This window comes from Crocodylus porosus, unplaced genomic scaffold, assembly GCF_001723895.1.
Source record: "Crocodylus porosus isolate Cpor-Errol unplaced genomic scaffold, CroPor_comp1, whole genome shotgun sequence".
Taxonomy (NCBI): Eukaryota; Metazoa; Chordata; order Crocodylia; family Crocodylidae; genus Crocodylus; species Crocodylus porosus.
Genome location: NW_017728947.1, coordinates 111,822,063 through 111,839,228, shown reverse-complemented (window position 1 = coordinate 111,839,228; position 17,166 = coordinate 111,822,063). Strand labels below are relative to the sequence as shown.

The window sequence follows — 17,166 nt, the reverse complement described above, 5'->3', positions numbered from 1 at the left end:
GTTTCTAATTTGGACCTTACCGAGATCTCACATCTGCCCTGAGCTTTGACTCCAAGTAGAGGCGGGCAGTGGTTGAGCCGTGCTTTGTTTCCCAAACCAAGGGGCCTTTCCTGTCCAAGGTCTGTGACCTCGGTGCGGAAGCTCTGCCGGAGGCGGTGAGCTCTTCGGGGCAGGGGCTGCGGGGTCGGCCCATCGAGAGCAAAGCCTCCGAGATCCAGCCGGCTGGGATGGGAATGGCAGAATCCCACGCCCACCCGACAGCAAAGGAAACGGCTTGTTGCCGAAGGGTTTAGAGGGAGGAAGAGTTGCAATACAGATTTTTTTTTTTACACCTGCAAGTGCTGTCTGCCTGCAACGTAGCCGGCGAGGGGATGCAGCGACTTCCAACTTTAGCAGCCGGGGGCAGCAGCTGCAGGAATGCTCTCGCCTTGGGGGAAGGAGCCCGTCTCAGCCCTGAATCCAGCAGAGCAGGGAGGTGGACCTGGATCTGCCACATCCCAGCAGTGTCTCAGTCCCTATCTGCTGTGGCTTGCTTCCCTCCCTCCCTCTCTCCGCTCTGACCAGAAATGCCAGGGTGGCCTGAGAAATCTTTCCAGTGAGGGATGACTCAAAACATCCCCCGGAGAGGTTTGGGTTTCAGCTAACTCTTCCCCTGCCATTCGTTTTGTGGGGAATTGTCCACCCAGCCAGCTGCATCATGAGCCTTGCCTTAGGACTCAGGGTTGCACAACCCAGAGCGTCTGAACAGGGGATGTTTTTGCCCATCCACCTCAGGGAAGAGGTATGTTAAACCTTGTCACTCTCGTATCCATTTTGCTTTGCTAAGTGAGCGAAGGGAGAGGGGAGTTCTGCCCCGGGCCACCGTCCTGGCCACCAGCATCTCCCCCGACACCCCAGTCACTCATGTCGGCTGCACGGTTCTGTCCGCCCCACGCAGGCAGATCCCGCGGGTGCTGAAATGCTGGAGACACCGGCAGAGGTCCCTGTCTGGATCAGAGGTGGCCAAACTTCCAGCACGCTGCTAGCCACAATCCCGGACCTTGAAACAGCCAAGAGCAACAGGATGCGCAAGGCTGCAGACCCGCAGGCCCCGGCGCCGGTGCTTTGCACCCAGGGCCCAGTCCCTGAAACGGTTTTATCGTTGCATGATTTCCTAGAAAAACTACTGTGAGAGAACAGAAGAAACTCAAGAGTAGCAAGTAAATGAACGGAGAGCAAGGAAAAAACTGTTTGCCTTTATTGAACTGTTTCCTTTGCTTCAGGAGCTACGTCTGCACTGCCCAGGAGCTGCACGCAGCTCGGTTTGGCCACCTCTGCTCTAGATGTTTTGGGTCTGGTTAAGCTAAGCCCCAGTCTTGCAGCTGACTCTGGCGGGGACAACTCAGCAACCTCAGATGTTGCATCTAAAGGCTGTTTCCAAGGAGAGAAGCCCCAAGAAAATCAAGGTCAGAGAACGTATATCGGTATCAGAAGTGATTTCTCCTACCTGGTCCCACAAGGCTGCAGCCACTTGGTCTATTACTGCTCCCAGCTCTCTGTACTCCCCAGAGTATCTGATATATGCCCAGGAACACAGTGTGATAAGGGTCAGCCCCATTATCATGTTGCATAGACTAGCTATGATGTCCAACCCAATGAATCCGGTCACACCGGCGATCACATAGGTGATGAAAATGACCACAAACAATGTTGCAGGGGTACGTGCAGCGTGGAAGATGTTCTTGCTGTCGTTGTGCTTGATGTACTGTATGTAGAGCTCATCTATCTCATTCTCCAGCTGCTGGAGGTAACGGCGACTGAATTCCTCCCCACCCATCTTCTTCACGCCACGGAACAGCTTCACTGCTTCCTCCTTGAGCTCCAGGTGTTTGCTCTGGAGGTCGCTGGGTGCAAGAAAAGGCCGGTCACCCCCACAGACCTGGAGGGAGAAAAGAGCTGCTTACTCAAAACGCGTGTCAGACCGATCACGGTGGGTCCTGGGTCTGAGACTGTGGCCCCCCGCCCCCAGGCACTGGAACTGGCTGGTGATTTTTACCACCTGACTGCTGTTTGAAAGAGGCCCTGAAAGCATGTTTTTGACATTTAGCATTTTAGTCACCTGAGACACCTGCATCTAAATTCCTCCCAAGTTTCACTGAGAAGTTTGGATCAGTAAATCGTTCCCAGGTAGAGGTGTCACCATAAGCTGCCTCGTAAAGGCAGGTCCTCTGCCGTCTAGTCACTTGGGAAATATGTTTGGTCTCAGCAAAAATACTAGTGTTGGCCTTACCTCTTCCATCCTCTTGTTGTAGGTGTCCTTGGCAGTGGCAACTGCTGCTAAATTGTTAGCTTCCGCTGTGGCCTGCGAGGGAGGCAGAAAGCAAGGTTTAGATCAGGTCTTGTCAAGAGCTGCCTGCTCGTGTGCACGGGTACACATCATGCATATCCTTGCTCTCTGAAGTGTGCGTGCGTGCAAAAATTAAGCAGCTCTCTAGTTTTCACAGAATGCTGTCCTCTCTGCACCCCCATGACAGCTCTCTACCAGCCCCTTTGCCTTTTCTCTCCTATCAATAAGAGGAGCCCTACTCCATCTCTGGTCTCAGTGGGGGCAGATGAACAAGCAGCAATAGTCTTACGTTGCAGCAAAGGAGGTTTAGGTTGGATACTAGGAAAACTTTCTCACTAGCAGGGTGGTGAAGCACTGGATGGAGCAGGTTACCAAGGGAGGTGGTGGCATCTCCATCCTTGGATGTTTTTAAGGCCTGGCTAGACAAAGCCCTGCCTGGGATGATGTAGTTGGGGCTGGTCCTGCTTTGAGCAGGGGACTGGACTAGATGTGACCTCCTGAGGTCCCTTCCAACCCCCATTTTCTATGATTCTGTGATCTCCCTTTGGGGTGTAGGTGCAAGCACTGGCTAACTCCAGAGTCCAAGCGGATCCTACGTCTAATCACCACACGTTGCAAAAGCAGCTCAGCTGACACCAATGGCCACTGCTGCACAGGGAAAGAGGAGTGACATCTCAAGAAGCCAGGACCCAAACCTGGGATTGATAGGTGCACCTGGAAGCCATTCCTATGTGAACCCATGTGTGGAGAACATGATGATGGGAAGCATGCTGTCACAGGCCCTTCTGCAAACAGCTTCCACTGCTGTCTCATGAAGAACAGTCCTGGATGACAGCGTCACTTTTTAAAATGGGAATTGGGCTCCCAGGCTACATGAGTGCTTTTGAAAATGCTCCCGGATGCAACTGTAAAAGATTTGTATGTGGTTGTTCCTTGGAGGGTCGTGGTAGGACATCTAGAGCAACCTGAAACCTTCCATTAGCCTGACTGAAAAGCAATGCCAAGCACTCTGTGCATCATGCCAGCCAACAGCACGCAGCATAAATACCTGCAGCATCGACTTTGGATGTGGCAGTTCTTCTCCTTGATAAATCTTTATATACGCCTAGGAAAGAGCAAAGAAAAGCATCTGTTTGCACATAACACTGTCTTTACCCAAGGCACTTGGAGACATGCCCCTGTATCATGTACTCACCCATGGCGAGATTTTAAAAGGCACAAATGGGATACAGGAATCCAGCTCAACTTGGCTCCCAGCAAGAAATGTTCCGTCCTGAGCTGAGCGGGAGCAACTTGGACTTGATTTCATGTGTGACATTGGGCAAGTCTGTCAGTCTCTCTGGGTAGGTCTACTCTGATATTTACGGTCACCCCTGAGGGTAGTTCTTAACCATCCCAGGCCATGTGGGCTACCCTTTCCTAATTATACCTTGCTTTGTGGCCCAAACCACTGTACCTCAAGCGGAGCCTTTCTGGGAATTGTCTTGCCTATCACTTTGTCTCTTTTTCTGTGCATAGCTGTAATTATGGGCAGAAGAGACAGCAGATGGAGTGCAGAAGGGCCATCAATCAGAAACATGGCATTATGGGACTTCTGCTGGCTGACTTCTTGTGCTCAAGACCTACACACCCAAACGCACCATAAGGAGGGGTAGGAGAGGTGGGGAAGGAGGGCAGGGTTGACCTCCGGGTCGATCCTGGAGCCCCACAGCTTCCAGGTCCAGCTGGACTGAGAGCAGAGGGTCAAGTTTAAGGGGTTGCAATCTAAGTCAGTCAGCGGACATGGGCTTGAGGATGACCTTTGGGCTGACCCCAAGCACCAGTGTAGACACCCCCTCTTTGCCTCAGTTCCCCCTCTGCCCAGTGAGGTTAGCTGGGATGTGCGTGGATGAATATACCCCAGAACTGAGGCACATGGAGCCCATGATAATGGAGCCTCGTAAGGACCTGAAATGAGGGCACGTACCCTCTCCAGACAGCGTATCCTGGTCCACCCTATGTCGTGTCTCATTTTGAAGCGGGGGAGAAAGTGCACGCCGCTCCATCTGAGTCCCTGAAACGTCGCATAGCTCAGGAGACCGTACCTTAAAATACTCCACGAGGCCCCGGCAGGTAATGTGGTTTCCATTGATCTCCTTAACGTCCAGGCTTTCGGAGCCGAGCAGCCAAGGGATCAACACCTTCAAGTTCTTGATGAACTCTTCATCTATTTCTGCAAGCAAACCCAAGGTCAGGGCCATAGTCAGACTCATGCTTCACGATGCAACCCTGTGCAAGGCAGGTGGGTGACCCCAGCCAGGGTGCAAATGGGAATGCTTTGTGTCCCTATGAGGTCTGCCCTCAGCAGCAATGATCTTTCTGTGCTGCTACCACGCACACGGATACAGCCAAATTTCCAAACCAGCCTCTACACCTGCAACAAGTTGCACACACATCCACCCCACTGTAGCATAAAAGGGGATTATCTGTGCTTTAATATGAGGAATCAGCTATTTCGTGCATCTCCGAACACAGAACGGTGTGGCCGATTTGTAATCCCGGCAGCGAGCAAGCTGCACGAGGATGTGGTTTCACTACTCAGACTTTGACCGACATTAAAGGAAACGGTCTATGACCATGTGGTGCAGGTGGCACATAAACAGGCAAAATGATTGGATGCTGGTCGGTTCAGCGAGTGATCCCAAAGGTTGCCAGGCAACCATGCATAAATTCGTAGAACTTAGACTGAATTGTGAAATGCGATTGGCTCATCCAGCACTCTCAAAACCACAGCGGCCCGCCCTTAACAGAATATGAAACACCCAAGCAAGCTGGTATTAGAAATCCGCATCATAGCGCCCAGGTAACATCCTGCAGAAGTATTCCCCGGGATGTCCTAGCCGCCTGGCCGGCCGGCGGACACAGGGAATCCTAGCCCTCAGGTCTTCCTACCCCGCTTGCACTGCGCTTGTGTGGGGTGGTTTACTGGGCAAGTTTGTAGTTTGGTAACCAACTACTGGGCTGGTTCCTTGGTCTTCAACGCCACTCCACCCCCAATCCCAAAGGTATTCCTGCTGTCCCTAACACCTCTGCTGGTGGAAAGCTGCCCGGGTTTGAAAGAGCAGAGGGATTCACATTGAATAACTGGGCAGGAGACCCTCGGTGCATGGGCAGCTGCACGCTCTGCTCTTCATGATATGTGCAGAGGCAGCTTGTGCTCTTGCCAACAGGTGTGGAAATGCCGTGCCCATCTCCATCCTCTCCTCCGGCTCTTTCATTAAAAGCACTTGCGTCTCAAGCCTTCAGCCTTAGAGCCCACACTTTTACAAGAAGGAGAACTCTCCATCCTGGCTCTGCGTGCACTAACTGAGGAGCTGTCTCAGCAATGGGCTTCTTGTTTCGGATGTGCACTGCGTATTTAAAATATTGCATATGAATATTTCAAAGCAGTGGCACCCTCAGGCTACCTGCAGGCTGGGAGCTCTTGTACATGGATTAATGCACTTGTTTTATCCTGTTACATTAGACAATGCAGGCTTCTCTCATTGCCCCTGCCACTGGCAGATGGGTCCAATTTGTCCTCCTTACTAAGTGCCTTGGCTGCATTGGGAAGGAGCAGGGTTCTCATACACCACTACCTAACAAGGCCTTTGCTCAAACACGGGCTCGTCTTCTCATGATGAAGCCTCTGAGCACCTCAGTGCTGATTTTTTACCCGCAGCCTCCCAAAGTCGTTTTTAGGAATACACCCATCACCTCGATATCTGAGAACACAGGGACCCCTCAGCTGTAGGCCTCCATGCTAACATCTATTAAACAGAGATGCTTATGTATCTCCAAACCATTGCTCCACAAGTGTTGTGCTAATACAACAAATCAGATGGAGCCAGTGGCATCACTGTGATCCTAAAGGTACCAGTCAGGCCCGGAACAGGATATAGCTCCTTGGTTTCTTACCAAGTCTTGCTTGGTGGTGGTATTGTTACTGCAAAATTCAGCACCTGGTAGCTATATTGCTACATGTCTGTCATATTTTGAGTAAAGCTTCACTCTCATCTGCAGCAGGCTCCAGTAGGGCAAAGCAATAGCAAGAGGCAACAAAACTGGGCAAGTTTCGGTCTCATCACCATCTCCACCAGCCCTGACGGAGCTGCTGGAAGCCAATGGGCCGCTTTTACTACCTTGACTGATGCAGATGGAGTTGCTGCACAGCCAAGACACTTCAAGGTAGAAAAATGTCCATGGTATATTTACTACCATTCATATTAAATGGCCTGAAACCAGAAGGTGGAAGCTAATGCACTGTGTCTGGGCATGGAGAGGGTAACAAAAAGGAAAGGATATGATTAATTCTAACAGAGCTGAGAGAGCATTTGAAGGAAAAGAGCACTGGTATTAAGAGGCTATTACATGCTCCATACGCTGAGTCTTTCCATAGCCAGCATGATGGTCTAGTAGGCTCCTGAAGTTAAACTTGGAGGGAAATCTGGGAAGGATCATTGTCTGGCCCATGGCCAGCCATCCTGAGCAGGAAGCACTGCAAGCAGCGTGCTACTTTGCTTTCCCAGGGCAACCTGAGGAAGTGCAGCCACGAAAAGCACAACTCCCTGCAGGTAGGAGCAAAGTTAGTGGGTCTTGCAGGTAACGTAGTGGCCGCAAGCTATAGGTTGGGGACCACTGTATTGGAGAATAACGGCCTTACTAGATAACTGTTTTCTCTGTTGTGAGCCCCATACTTTGCCAGAAGCAAGAGCTGAACAACAGTCTGGGGGTGGAGAAATTCAGTGTTTGTTCTGCTTGTTTCATCTGAAGCGAAAGGGGTGTTTTCCTCACTCCCAAGAGAGCTCAGCAATGGGTACGTGGCTGACCAGCAGATTCACAGCAAAGGCAACACAGCCCCAAAGAACAATTAACCTAAAAGTTGCTTTGCAAAGCTTTTCAGAGTGAAATCTCGCTGTTTCAAATGGGCTGCCTTTTTTTTTCTGAGCAGTCTTGCCCCCACAGTGAACTGTACCTGCAAACCTACGTCTGCATTGCATTACCAATACAAAGTGTGAATTAACTACAGACGTGGCCATAAAAATTCAACTCTCAGCCTCGCCTTCCCTGATATCATCTCATGCTCAGTCATCTAGCTAGGGCACTATCATATTATTCGTTACAGGCAATGCCTAACACATCCCCTCTTTAAGACTAAAACCAACAGCTTCTCTGGCCATGAGCAGCTTGTTGGCTGGAGTCTGACAATGCCTTTCCATTTGCTTTCAGTAGTGCTTTCCTGAAACGATCTCAGGACTTCAGGAGATAATGGGATCCTCTGCCGCTGCATGTAAAGCAGACATTCAAATACGAACGCAAATGATCAGGTTAAGTGTCTGAAAGGAAAGAGATCGTTTTCCTTCAAACCTTTCAGTTTTCCATCAAAATTTGGGTTGGTGGCTACTTTCAAGCCAGGGTGAGGCAGCAGGAAGCAGGAGATTTTTGTGAAACAGGAATGGATGTGTTTTCGGACGTTCTGCAGTTCTTCGTGTTGATTTCCCGAGACCTGCGAGAGAGCAGCTTGAAGTCAGCACGTCTGCATGTCAGGCGGAGGGAACGCAAGTACCGCGCCAGCAACAGCGTCGGTTGAAACGCGGGGTGCGCGCTACGGGGACTGTGCAAGGGAGGAAGGAGCTGTATGGGAAGGACTGTGCTCAGAAGGAGACTTCTGCACGTTTCACACGGCCACGGGCAGAGCTGTCCTGCTCTGACCACATGCCCTGGACCCCATCATTGCCCCCTGAATATGTGCATGCACGAGTATGCCTGGAATACACGAGCATTCGGGATGTCACATCAGGGGCTTCCTGGCATCTCCTTGAATTAGGCCTGCTCCATTATTTCCACTACCAAACCCTCCATGCGTTTCCTGAGTACTCCTCCTAGCGCCTGCTCTCATCGTGTTCATCATGCAAGCAGCTAGTCCTGAAAAATGATCCTGGTCATGCGATCATCTGTATGTGTGCAGCAGTCTCGATGCAGGGAGACGACAGCACCGAGTACTTCCACGTGGGTTTTAATTAATGCTTCTCAGACTATAGAGGGATCTCGCTGGTCTCTACCAGCCGGGACATCCCCGCGCTGGAGGATCTAAGCAGGCCAGGCGGTTATTTCCAGGATGCCCCTCTCTGCTCCCTGCTGTCACACCACTTGCCTTTCTGCTGCCGCTCTACAAGATCCAGCCTCTACCAAGGCACCCTGAGTTGCAGCAAGGGAGGTTTAAGTTGGATATTAGGAAAAACTTGCTCACTAGGAGGGTGGTGAAGCACTGGAACAGGTTACCCAAAGACGTGGTGCAATCTCCATTTTGGAGGTCTTTCAGGCCTGGCTCAACAAAGCCTTGGCTGGGCTGATCTAGTTGGGGCTGGTCCTGCTTGGAGCAGGGGGCTGGACTAGGCGTGACCTCCTGGGGTCCCTGCCAAGCCTCGTTTTCTAAGATTTTATGGTTTTCTATGATTCTATCTCCACCAAGGCCTTCATCCCTCAGTGGGTGTGTTAGGGAGTGCGGGTGGTTACATTTCAAGGCAGCTGCGTGCCAAGGCTCAGGACAGGGTAGGCTATTCCTGATGCTCCTGGAGATGTCAGAGGAAGATGCAAGCCCCTTGCTCGTGGCAGCATTGGATAACAGGTCTGGGTGGGGATCGGATGCATTTGCAGTGACACAGAGCGTCTTCCCGAGCGCGTGTCTCAGTGAGAGAGACCGGGGCGTCGCTCAGCCAAGTGCTCTGCACTCCCTTCTCCATTCCTCCATGGGACCGTATGCCTCTCTCTCCCACCCGTTGCAGTACCAAGATCTAAGACTACAGTCTGCAGACGGTGCCTGCGGGGTGTATGGAAAGCAGCAGCCGCCGCCTGCACGGAGAGGGAGCAGGATCTTCCCGCTCGTTCTTGAGCCCTTCTCCACAACCAGCCCAGTGCCCTGGCCGGGCCCAGTTATACCATTATACAATCTGGGCACGTTCACATCAAGAACCACAGGGAAATACGGAACAAACCTTAAGACGTTTCTCCAAAAATTCTGCACCGCCATCAGATCCGTAGGAAAACTCGTAAGGGAAACTCCAGTCCCGGACCAGGAATATGAGGGACTAAAAAGCAGAGAGCAGAAATCAGAGGGCGCATCAGTGCCGCGCAGAACGGGCTTGACGCAAAGGCCACGGACGTCCGCTGACTTTGCTAGACTTTGGATCAGGCCTGGATCCCACAGTCCTCCCCGGAAAAAAGCATTTGGAGCTGGGCGATTATTAATTGTGTTGTTGTTAATAATGATAAAGGTGTTTTGCTAATATCTGTTCAACTATTTTTTTAAATGCATTTCAGCCATGTTCACAGCCACCTTGCATTCACTTGCCATGAGTATTTGGGTATTCTAGCCTTGCTGGGGGAAAAAATGGGAAAAATCCATTTCCAAACTACGTGGAAATATTCCTGGCTAAAGTGTTTGCATGTTCGTCGAATCAAAAGGCAGAGGAGGGGAAAAAAAAGCATGTGATGGCCAACCAATCACAGTTGAGCGCCCCGTCTGAAGTTTATCAAGCCACAGATTTAGCAAACGCAATACATACGATGCAGGCGCAATTCTTAAAGATATTGGCTGATCACCTCTGAATAGACAGACTTTGGGACACAGGGTTGCTGCTATTCAGTGAATTTAAAAGCAGCTGTATTAGGATAACAAATATTTGTTTTAAATGCTTCGTGCATCTTCAGGAGCAGCTTTTTCAGTTGCTGATGCACTCACAAAAGCTTGTGCTATATATACATGTCCTCTATATATAGGTTATTCTGTAAGATGCAAATCTACCCTGCCTTCTACAAAAGTGTCATCCAGACCACGGTGCAGTCTTCTACCCAGGAGGAGATTTGTTCCCCAGGGTTAAAAGAAAAAAGCACATTTGCATACAATGCCACATACAGACTTGGCTGGAAGTTGGATTCTTTGGCCAGAAGAACAGGGGCAATTATTCAAACTCTTCCTTTCTGAGATCCGTAGCTGGGAAAGAACAATAGCTAGGACCCCAACTTGCAAGCTGAAAAGGAGGTCTGCTAACCAGGACAAAGGCAACGAGAGCCCTCGCTGCAGCCACGTTTAGTTTTGTCCTATGGGAAAATCGACAGCCTCACTTTTCTTCAGCCTAGGCATCTGGCCAAGCTGACTTCTAATGGGAAACACATGCGCAGCGAGCGGACAAAGACGAAAGCGCTGGGGGGGCTTCGTTTCTTGGGGTGCCCGCGTTTTCTGCTCAACAAAGAAACACGTACCGGCGCGGTCAAGGGATCCTGTTTGTTCAGAGAGATTTTTCAGTGCCAGTCGTGTGCTCCCGGTCTACTTCACCCCACGTACCTTTGCCAGCGGGGCTGTGACCAGGACTCGGGGAGGCACGTCTTTGTCTAGGCAGGAATGCCAGGTTTGTTGGTACGGATGAAGGAGCGGGTGCCAACCTGGCATCCTGCAGGGGGGCAGTGGCTGTTGCCTAAAGTACAGTTTTAATGGGAGGAGAGAGCGCTCCTTCTTTCTCTCTCCATAAGGCGCGGCTTTTCGAGAGACGTGTCCAGGAGTTCATGCGTGTGCCTGTCCAGTCAGAGCCTTGCTCGCTGGTCCCTTCCCCTCCCTGTGCTCTCCAGGTCCTTGTGCTTGCAGCCAAGTGGTCCTGGCTTGTTGTAGCCCTGATCAGGCCTATTGCGCACCCCGCCGCGCACCCATCGGTCTTGGGGCTCCAGCAGCCTTTGCTAGGGCATCTCCCGGAGGCTTTCACACAGCGAGGGCGGGTGACTACGATTCAGCGCCGGTGTGATCGAGGGATAGAGGGGGTTTACCCTTTCCACTGCCGAGGATCACGGCCTCCCCAAAAGCAGTGAGCCGGTGCAGGCAACTCACTACCGCTCATCGCTTGGCAGTACTTTCCTGCAGCAGCTGATTCATTCACAGATTCCTGGATGTTAAGGCCAGAAGTGACTGTTCAGATCATCTCACCTGGCTTTCTGCTTAATCCACATCACAGCCCCCCCGGCATCTCTGCCTCCAGCCCACTGCTTCTGGCGGGAGTGCGGCCTGGTGCTTTCTCAGCTCCGGGGTCCTGATGCCCAGGCTCCCGTGCCCCGAGCCAGCTGCTCCAATGGTTAGTTACCATTTGCAGCTTCTTTGTGGTCTACCTTTGCCTCGCTACAGCTTCCAGCCATGCCTTTTCCTCGCGCCTTCCTCTGCGAGGTTAAAAAAGCAGCCTGCCCTCGCAAGCTCTTCCCCGTGGCTGTCCTGGGAGACGGTACAGGCCACCCCTTCGCCTTCTTGCTGATCAGTTTAAATCAGCTGTGCTCATACAGGCTCTCGCGCTGAGGCCTGTATTCAGAAGAGCCAACGAGCCATTATTAGCATCTGCCGGAGGTGCCTGATGGCCCTTTCTTCTCGCAGCCTCGTCTGCTCTTTGTGTTCACTCCTCTTTGCTTCCTGGCTTGTACCGCTCCCGTGGACCCCTTGCTCCTCCAGCTCTTGCAGAGAGACGGGGCAGCCAGTGGTCTCCATCTGAGCAGGGCAGCGGGAAACAGCATGGAGAAAGGGAACTGCCCCGCTCTGTAATGGCAGCCTCCCTTCCCATGGTCTTTCCCATCCAGCTGTGCCCCCAGCCAGCATCCCTTGGGAGAAGGCTTCCCAGGCCCTGCAGAGCAGCCAACCCTCCCCGGGCAGTCAGTGACTGTGGGGACATCAGCGTGCTCCATAGCTGGTCAGTGCCACAGCCCTACCCATGGATGGCGTGGGGATGTCCATCAAGCAGTCTAACCTCCCCCAGCACCTCGCATCGCCCGGCCTGCCGTGCACCCAGGAAAGCTCTGGCTGCAATTCTGTCCCTGCCTTCTCCTTCCCCGGCCTGGGAGGGCTGCAAGAAATACAGCCCAGCCACGGCAGAAATATACCCTGAGGTCTGTACAACGCTTGCATCCTTAAAACAGGGCCTGGAGGGGCTCAAGCAGGGCCTCGCGCTAGCTTTCACCTTCCTTTCGTCATTCAGAGCAGCTCCTCGCATGGGCCATGGGCTTGTCAGTCACTCTCATCTGATCCAGAAAGATGGGGCAGCCCTTAGGGGTTGTCAGGCAAATTTAAATGGGGAAGGAAGAGAGATCTTGGCTGCTGTAATGGACTGCAGCAGTTGCCCGGCGGGTGAAGGAACAAGAAGCCTTTCTTTTATGCCACAGCTCAGCAAATTCTCCCCGGTTTGATTTTCTCTAGCTGCTTTTCTTCCCATAGTGCAAACGGCAGTGACACCTGGTGGTGATGCCAAGCGGGTCCCGGCAGCCGGGGCGGGGGAAGACAGCCCCTGTTCATCGCCAGCTTTGTGCTACTCACCTGGAAGGGTTTCAGGAACGTCTCCTCCATGGCCAGCCTCCCATATTCTGTAAAGAGCTGGAGCAAGAAGCAAAACATCAGTCAGCCTTTCAGTTTCTAAACCTACAACGCAACACACGTGGTGCCTGGAAGCGCGGCTGATCCCGCGTGGTTCCTGCTTCCAGGGCTAACCGTGTCACGGGCACCGCTGCCATTAAGGCCTGCTGGAGTGTGCATTTTCTGCTTGCATTTTAGAGGCCTATAAAGCAGCTATAAATATCACCTGATGTGCACGGGCTCAGCCTGGAAATTTTTGTTGCCAGGCCGGTGTTAGAAAGAGTATATATAAAGGGATGAAGGCAGCTGCTTGATTGCGCTGCGCTGCCCAGAGCTTCGCGGGCGCCGGCGGAGAGCGGCAGGCGGGGCGTCCTCGAGTGCTCTGAGCACAGATGGGACCGGGATTCAGCAAGGGGCGCTGACCCCTCGGGAGCTGCAGCTCCCACACTGCCACTGAACAGATGGTAGGAGGGGAGCTAACACGCAGTGAGAGAAAGGGCTGGCGGGGGGGCGTTGTTGGGTTTTTTTTTAGCAGAGCAGCCAGATTTGGAAGTTCTCCAGCCTCTCGGGGCTGTTATTTCTGATCAGAGGACAATCTGCTATTTTGCAGGTGCCTAAAAATGGATCGACATGGTAGACTGTCGTGGCTCACCCCCCACACCCCACAGCCGTGCCACGTACAATAAACAGCACTGTTTTAAAACCCCCTCCACAGACATTTGCCTGGCAAAGGGGACTGGCTGAGACGAGGCAGAAATCATCCAAATGCTCTTTGGATTTTTTTTTTCCCCCAGAAAAATTCTTGCTTTCCTGTCTCTTCATTTTTTTAACTTATTTGAAAACAACAAAGACATTTCAAATGCACAAAACATAAGCAAAGGACGGGGCATCGTTAGCAAAATATTCCCATAATTAGTAGATCAGTGGGGCCACGATTCCAGGATTTAGCCAAGCCAGGCTCACCTGCGATGCAGCGTACGTGAGAGTCCCAATGTCTGCAGTTATAAACCAGCAGCATCTGTCCCATTCTTTAGGGCTCTTTCAAACACTGGGAGGAGAATTTGCTGTACAAAATTTGCTGCGTAACTGTGCTGTGCAATTTTAATCTTCAGCTTCCCAGTGATTGTGAACAAGGCTGGAGAGCTGATACCCAGACAAGCACTCGTGGAAACACCTCCTGCGTCTGTCCTCGCCGTTTCTACAATCTGACCGCTCAGATCAACAGAGCCAGACTCAGCCCCGCTCCCACCTGCTCCGATACCAACCCCGGGACACGGGCAGGAGGAGACCTCTGCTTGCAAGCTACAGCCTCCGCCGTAACCTCCTCTGGTGCATCATTAATGACTTCCAACTCCTCCGGGAAAATGGCAGTCATCTCAAGGTAGCCACAGGGGACCTATCCTGGCCTATAGGCAGCCCCCTCAACCTCAAATGGCCTCTCGCAAGCAAAAGGCTTCCTAACTCTGGTTCCCACTCCAGATCCAGATGCCAGGCATGCCCTCTCATCCACACAGACCACATCCTCGCTGGCCTAAGCCATGTGGATTATAACATCTGATCTTCATTCACCAGCACCTGCTGGTGCCCCTCTGCTGTCTGCAGTGGACGTGCAAGGCGATCCCCATGGGAAAGAGTGAATCAATACTGCTCTGAGGTCGATTCCAGGAAGACGCACAAGCCAAACATGTTATACCCTCCCTGGGCACCCCATGATGACCTCCAGGCACAAAACTTTAAAAACCAACTTCAGTGGGAAACTGCAGAACAAGAAATCATCCCCAGTCTGGACTGTGTTAAGTGTGGTCCAGACGGGCTGTCGATTCTTATCCCATTCCCTGAACTAAGCTATTATAACCCCCCAGTCCTCCACACTGGGGGTTGGGGTCTGGGGGCGGGGGGCACTGGGTTGGGACTGGCCATTGGTGTTTACAAATGGGTCCTGGTACAAAAAAGTTTGAGAACCGCTCCCTTATGGCATAAGTAAGCTACTGCTTATGAAAGCTGCTGCTGCATCTCTGATTTAGTCTATAAATGCAAATCTTCTCCCATTCTCTGCCCAGGAGACTTTTCCAAAGCAGGCTTTGGCTGCCCTGTCGCAGGGCAGATCAGTGGTGGGAGGCACGGCGGGGAGGGGCAGCTGTGTAAAACCCTGCCAGGGACAGAGAACTGCTACACGCCGAGCACCCGGCGAACAGACTCCCTGCTTCCCTCCAGCCCCGGCAGGTTGCTAGCAATATCCCTGCAGAGCCAGCGAGCTGCTGCAGGACAGCGCGGAGCAGTGGTGAGCGCCGGGTCTCAGCCCAGCTCCCCACGCGGCTTTGTGTCCGGTTGGCCGAGAGGGAGCTGCAAACATCTCCAGGACCATCCCGCAGGCCTCTGCCTCCCCGAATATGAAGTCCAGCCGCAACCCCAGCACCTCAGGCCCCTTCTCAGATCAGCGACAGGACGCCCGGCGAGAGACTGGCACCCGGGCATCCAGGGTGCAGAGAGCCACCCAGCTTGCCAAGGCAGATGCACAGCACGCACTCCCCCACCTCCCACCCCGAGGCTTTTCACGCGCACCCTCAAACAAGACGGCCATAAATCTCAGCCTCCCTCGGGCCCTGCCATCTGCCAGTACAATGGAGACCCGGTCCTGCTCCCGGGCTGGGAAGCCCTGCCGCTGGCTCCTCGGCCAGGTGAATCGGGCGCCAGGCCGGCGTGCTTACAGAAAGCGGGGGCTGCTCCTGGGAGACTGCTCCCCTGCATCCATTAATTCAAGACCAATAACCCCGAGACTGGCACAAGGGCCTCCACGAGCTCCTTTTGCTGCTCTACAGCTGAGCCCTCCTTTCAGGAGCAGCAGCGAGAAGCAGTAAGCACCTCGCCCTCCCCCAGCAGACGCGGCCGCGGGGCGGTGGCGGGCGTTACCTGCAGGTGCTGAAGGTCGTCTTCTTGGACGTTCTGCGACAGGTTGTAGACCTGGGTTTTAAAACAGAGGCATCAGCTGGCTGAAAGCGGCCCGGTCCCCGCAGGCGGCAGGTCTGGCGGCCTGGCTATAGGCTGCTTTGTAATGATGGTTAAATGACTGGCATTGCCACGGTGTCTGCCAAGCCAGGCTGGGGAGCCGTGGCGCACGGCGCTGCACAAGATTGCCCTACAACCTCCCACAGCCATGGAGCCAGTGCCGCGGGAGGGCAGCTGCTGTCCCAGGATGCGACAGAGCGATGGGAGGACCCCTCCTCATCCCACCCCCATGCACGGGGCCACGGTCTGAGGTCCCTGCAGGGAGGTGGCCTGACCTTGGTACCAGAGCACACCCACTTAGCCTGGCTCCCTCACCCCCTCTCATCTCCCACGGGTCTCCAGGGATAGTGCTGTTTTCTCTACAGGCCAGCAGGCCACCCAGGCCATGATAAATATATCCCGCTGGAGGGTTTCTCTTGTCAGGGGAGCCCGAAGTCAGCAGAGCTGGCATACAGCTACTTCCTCCAGGCCACCTTCCCCCAGCTCTCCTCTTTAACGCCAGGGATGAATGCATCCCTCTGCTGCCAGCCCCGTGCAGGGCAAAGTGTCTCCAACCCCTGCTGGGAGACGAGGGCACCAAATGCTTGGCAGACTTGTCAAGTCCAGCGGGTCCTGGGGCACATCTCAGCCAGGCATCCCTTGGGGAAAGGCACTGCCCAGTGCCAGCCACGTCCCTGCTCTCATTGCTGGGAAAGCCACATTGCAAAGTAGACTGGGGTCTCCCTGAGCGAGCTGGGCAAGGCGGCTCCCGAGACCGCCGTGTTTGTGACCCGGAGGAGGTTCCAGCGCAGAAGAAGAGACGTTACAGAGCGCCCCTCCCTCCCTCCCTTTTCTCCCCTTTCCTTCATCCGTCCTCCAAATCCCGAGCAGGAAAAAATCCCCCAAATGGGATTTTCAGCCCTGGTCTGCTCCAGGCAGCTGGAAGTGGAGCGAAGCCCATGCCAAACGTTTTGTGCAGCCCCCCCAACCAAAGCGGTGCTGCGCATCAGCTCCATGTTACCTGTATGGAGCTAATCATCGTGCTAAGGGCGAACACCGTGGCAGAGTCCCTCAGGGTGGACTGGCTGTCAAACGTGCCCTGCGTATCCATCAGCAGCACGGCGACCTGCGGGGCAGAGAATCGCACATCAGCCGGCAGCAGAAATCTCCAGGACCGGGTATCCGCAGGGGGAAAAGCAACGCGTTAATCATGGTTGCTTGCCCCTTGCAATAAATGAAGCACGAGAGGCCAGAGAAAGAAGCTCCTGCCCATTCATTTCCGCTAGTGCACCGGCTCCTACAGGCAGCGAGTCGTGGCACGGGGGGAAAACTGCTGAATGACAGCCTGAAAGCAGGAGAGGGACGTTTTCAAAACCATCTCCTTTAGCTCTGGGTGGGTTTTCCCATGAACCCCACTGGTTTCAAAGACGAACACAACCACATCTCTCCTGATCCTAAAAAC

General features: G+C 53.3%; 1 protein-coding gene across 3 annotated transcripts in view; it reads right to left on the bottom strand.

The window, feature by feature from the left end:
* The window catches only part of ATL1 (atlastin GTPase 1), a 44,195-nt gene that overhangs the window by 7,790 nt on the left and 19,239 nt on the right, over positions 1-17,166 (bottom strand). For all 3 annotated transcript variants that reach the window (XM_019550944.1, XM_019550945.1, XM_019550946.1), the window contains exons 4-12: positions 16,726-16,830; positions 15,630-15,680; positions 12,684-12,740; positions 9,340-9,432; positions 7,712-7,850; positions 4,411-4,538; positions 3,375-3,431; positions 2,270-2,341; positions 1,487-1,918 (exon numbers count right to left, since the gene is read on the bottom strand). In XM_019550944.1, coding sequence (XP_019406489.1) covers positions 1,487-1,918; positions 2,270-2,341; positions 3,375-3,431; positions 4,411-4,538; positions 7,712-7,850; positions 9,340-9,432; positions 12,684-12,740; positions 15,630-15,680; positions 16,726-16,830 — 1,134 coding nt within the window. The remainder of the gene's footprint in view (positions 1-1,486; positions 1,919-2,269; positions 2,342-3,374; positions 3,432-4,410; positions 4,539-7,711; positions 7,851-9,339; positions 9,433-12,683; positions 12,741-15,629; positions 15,681-16,725; positions 16,831-17,166) is intronic.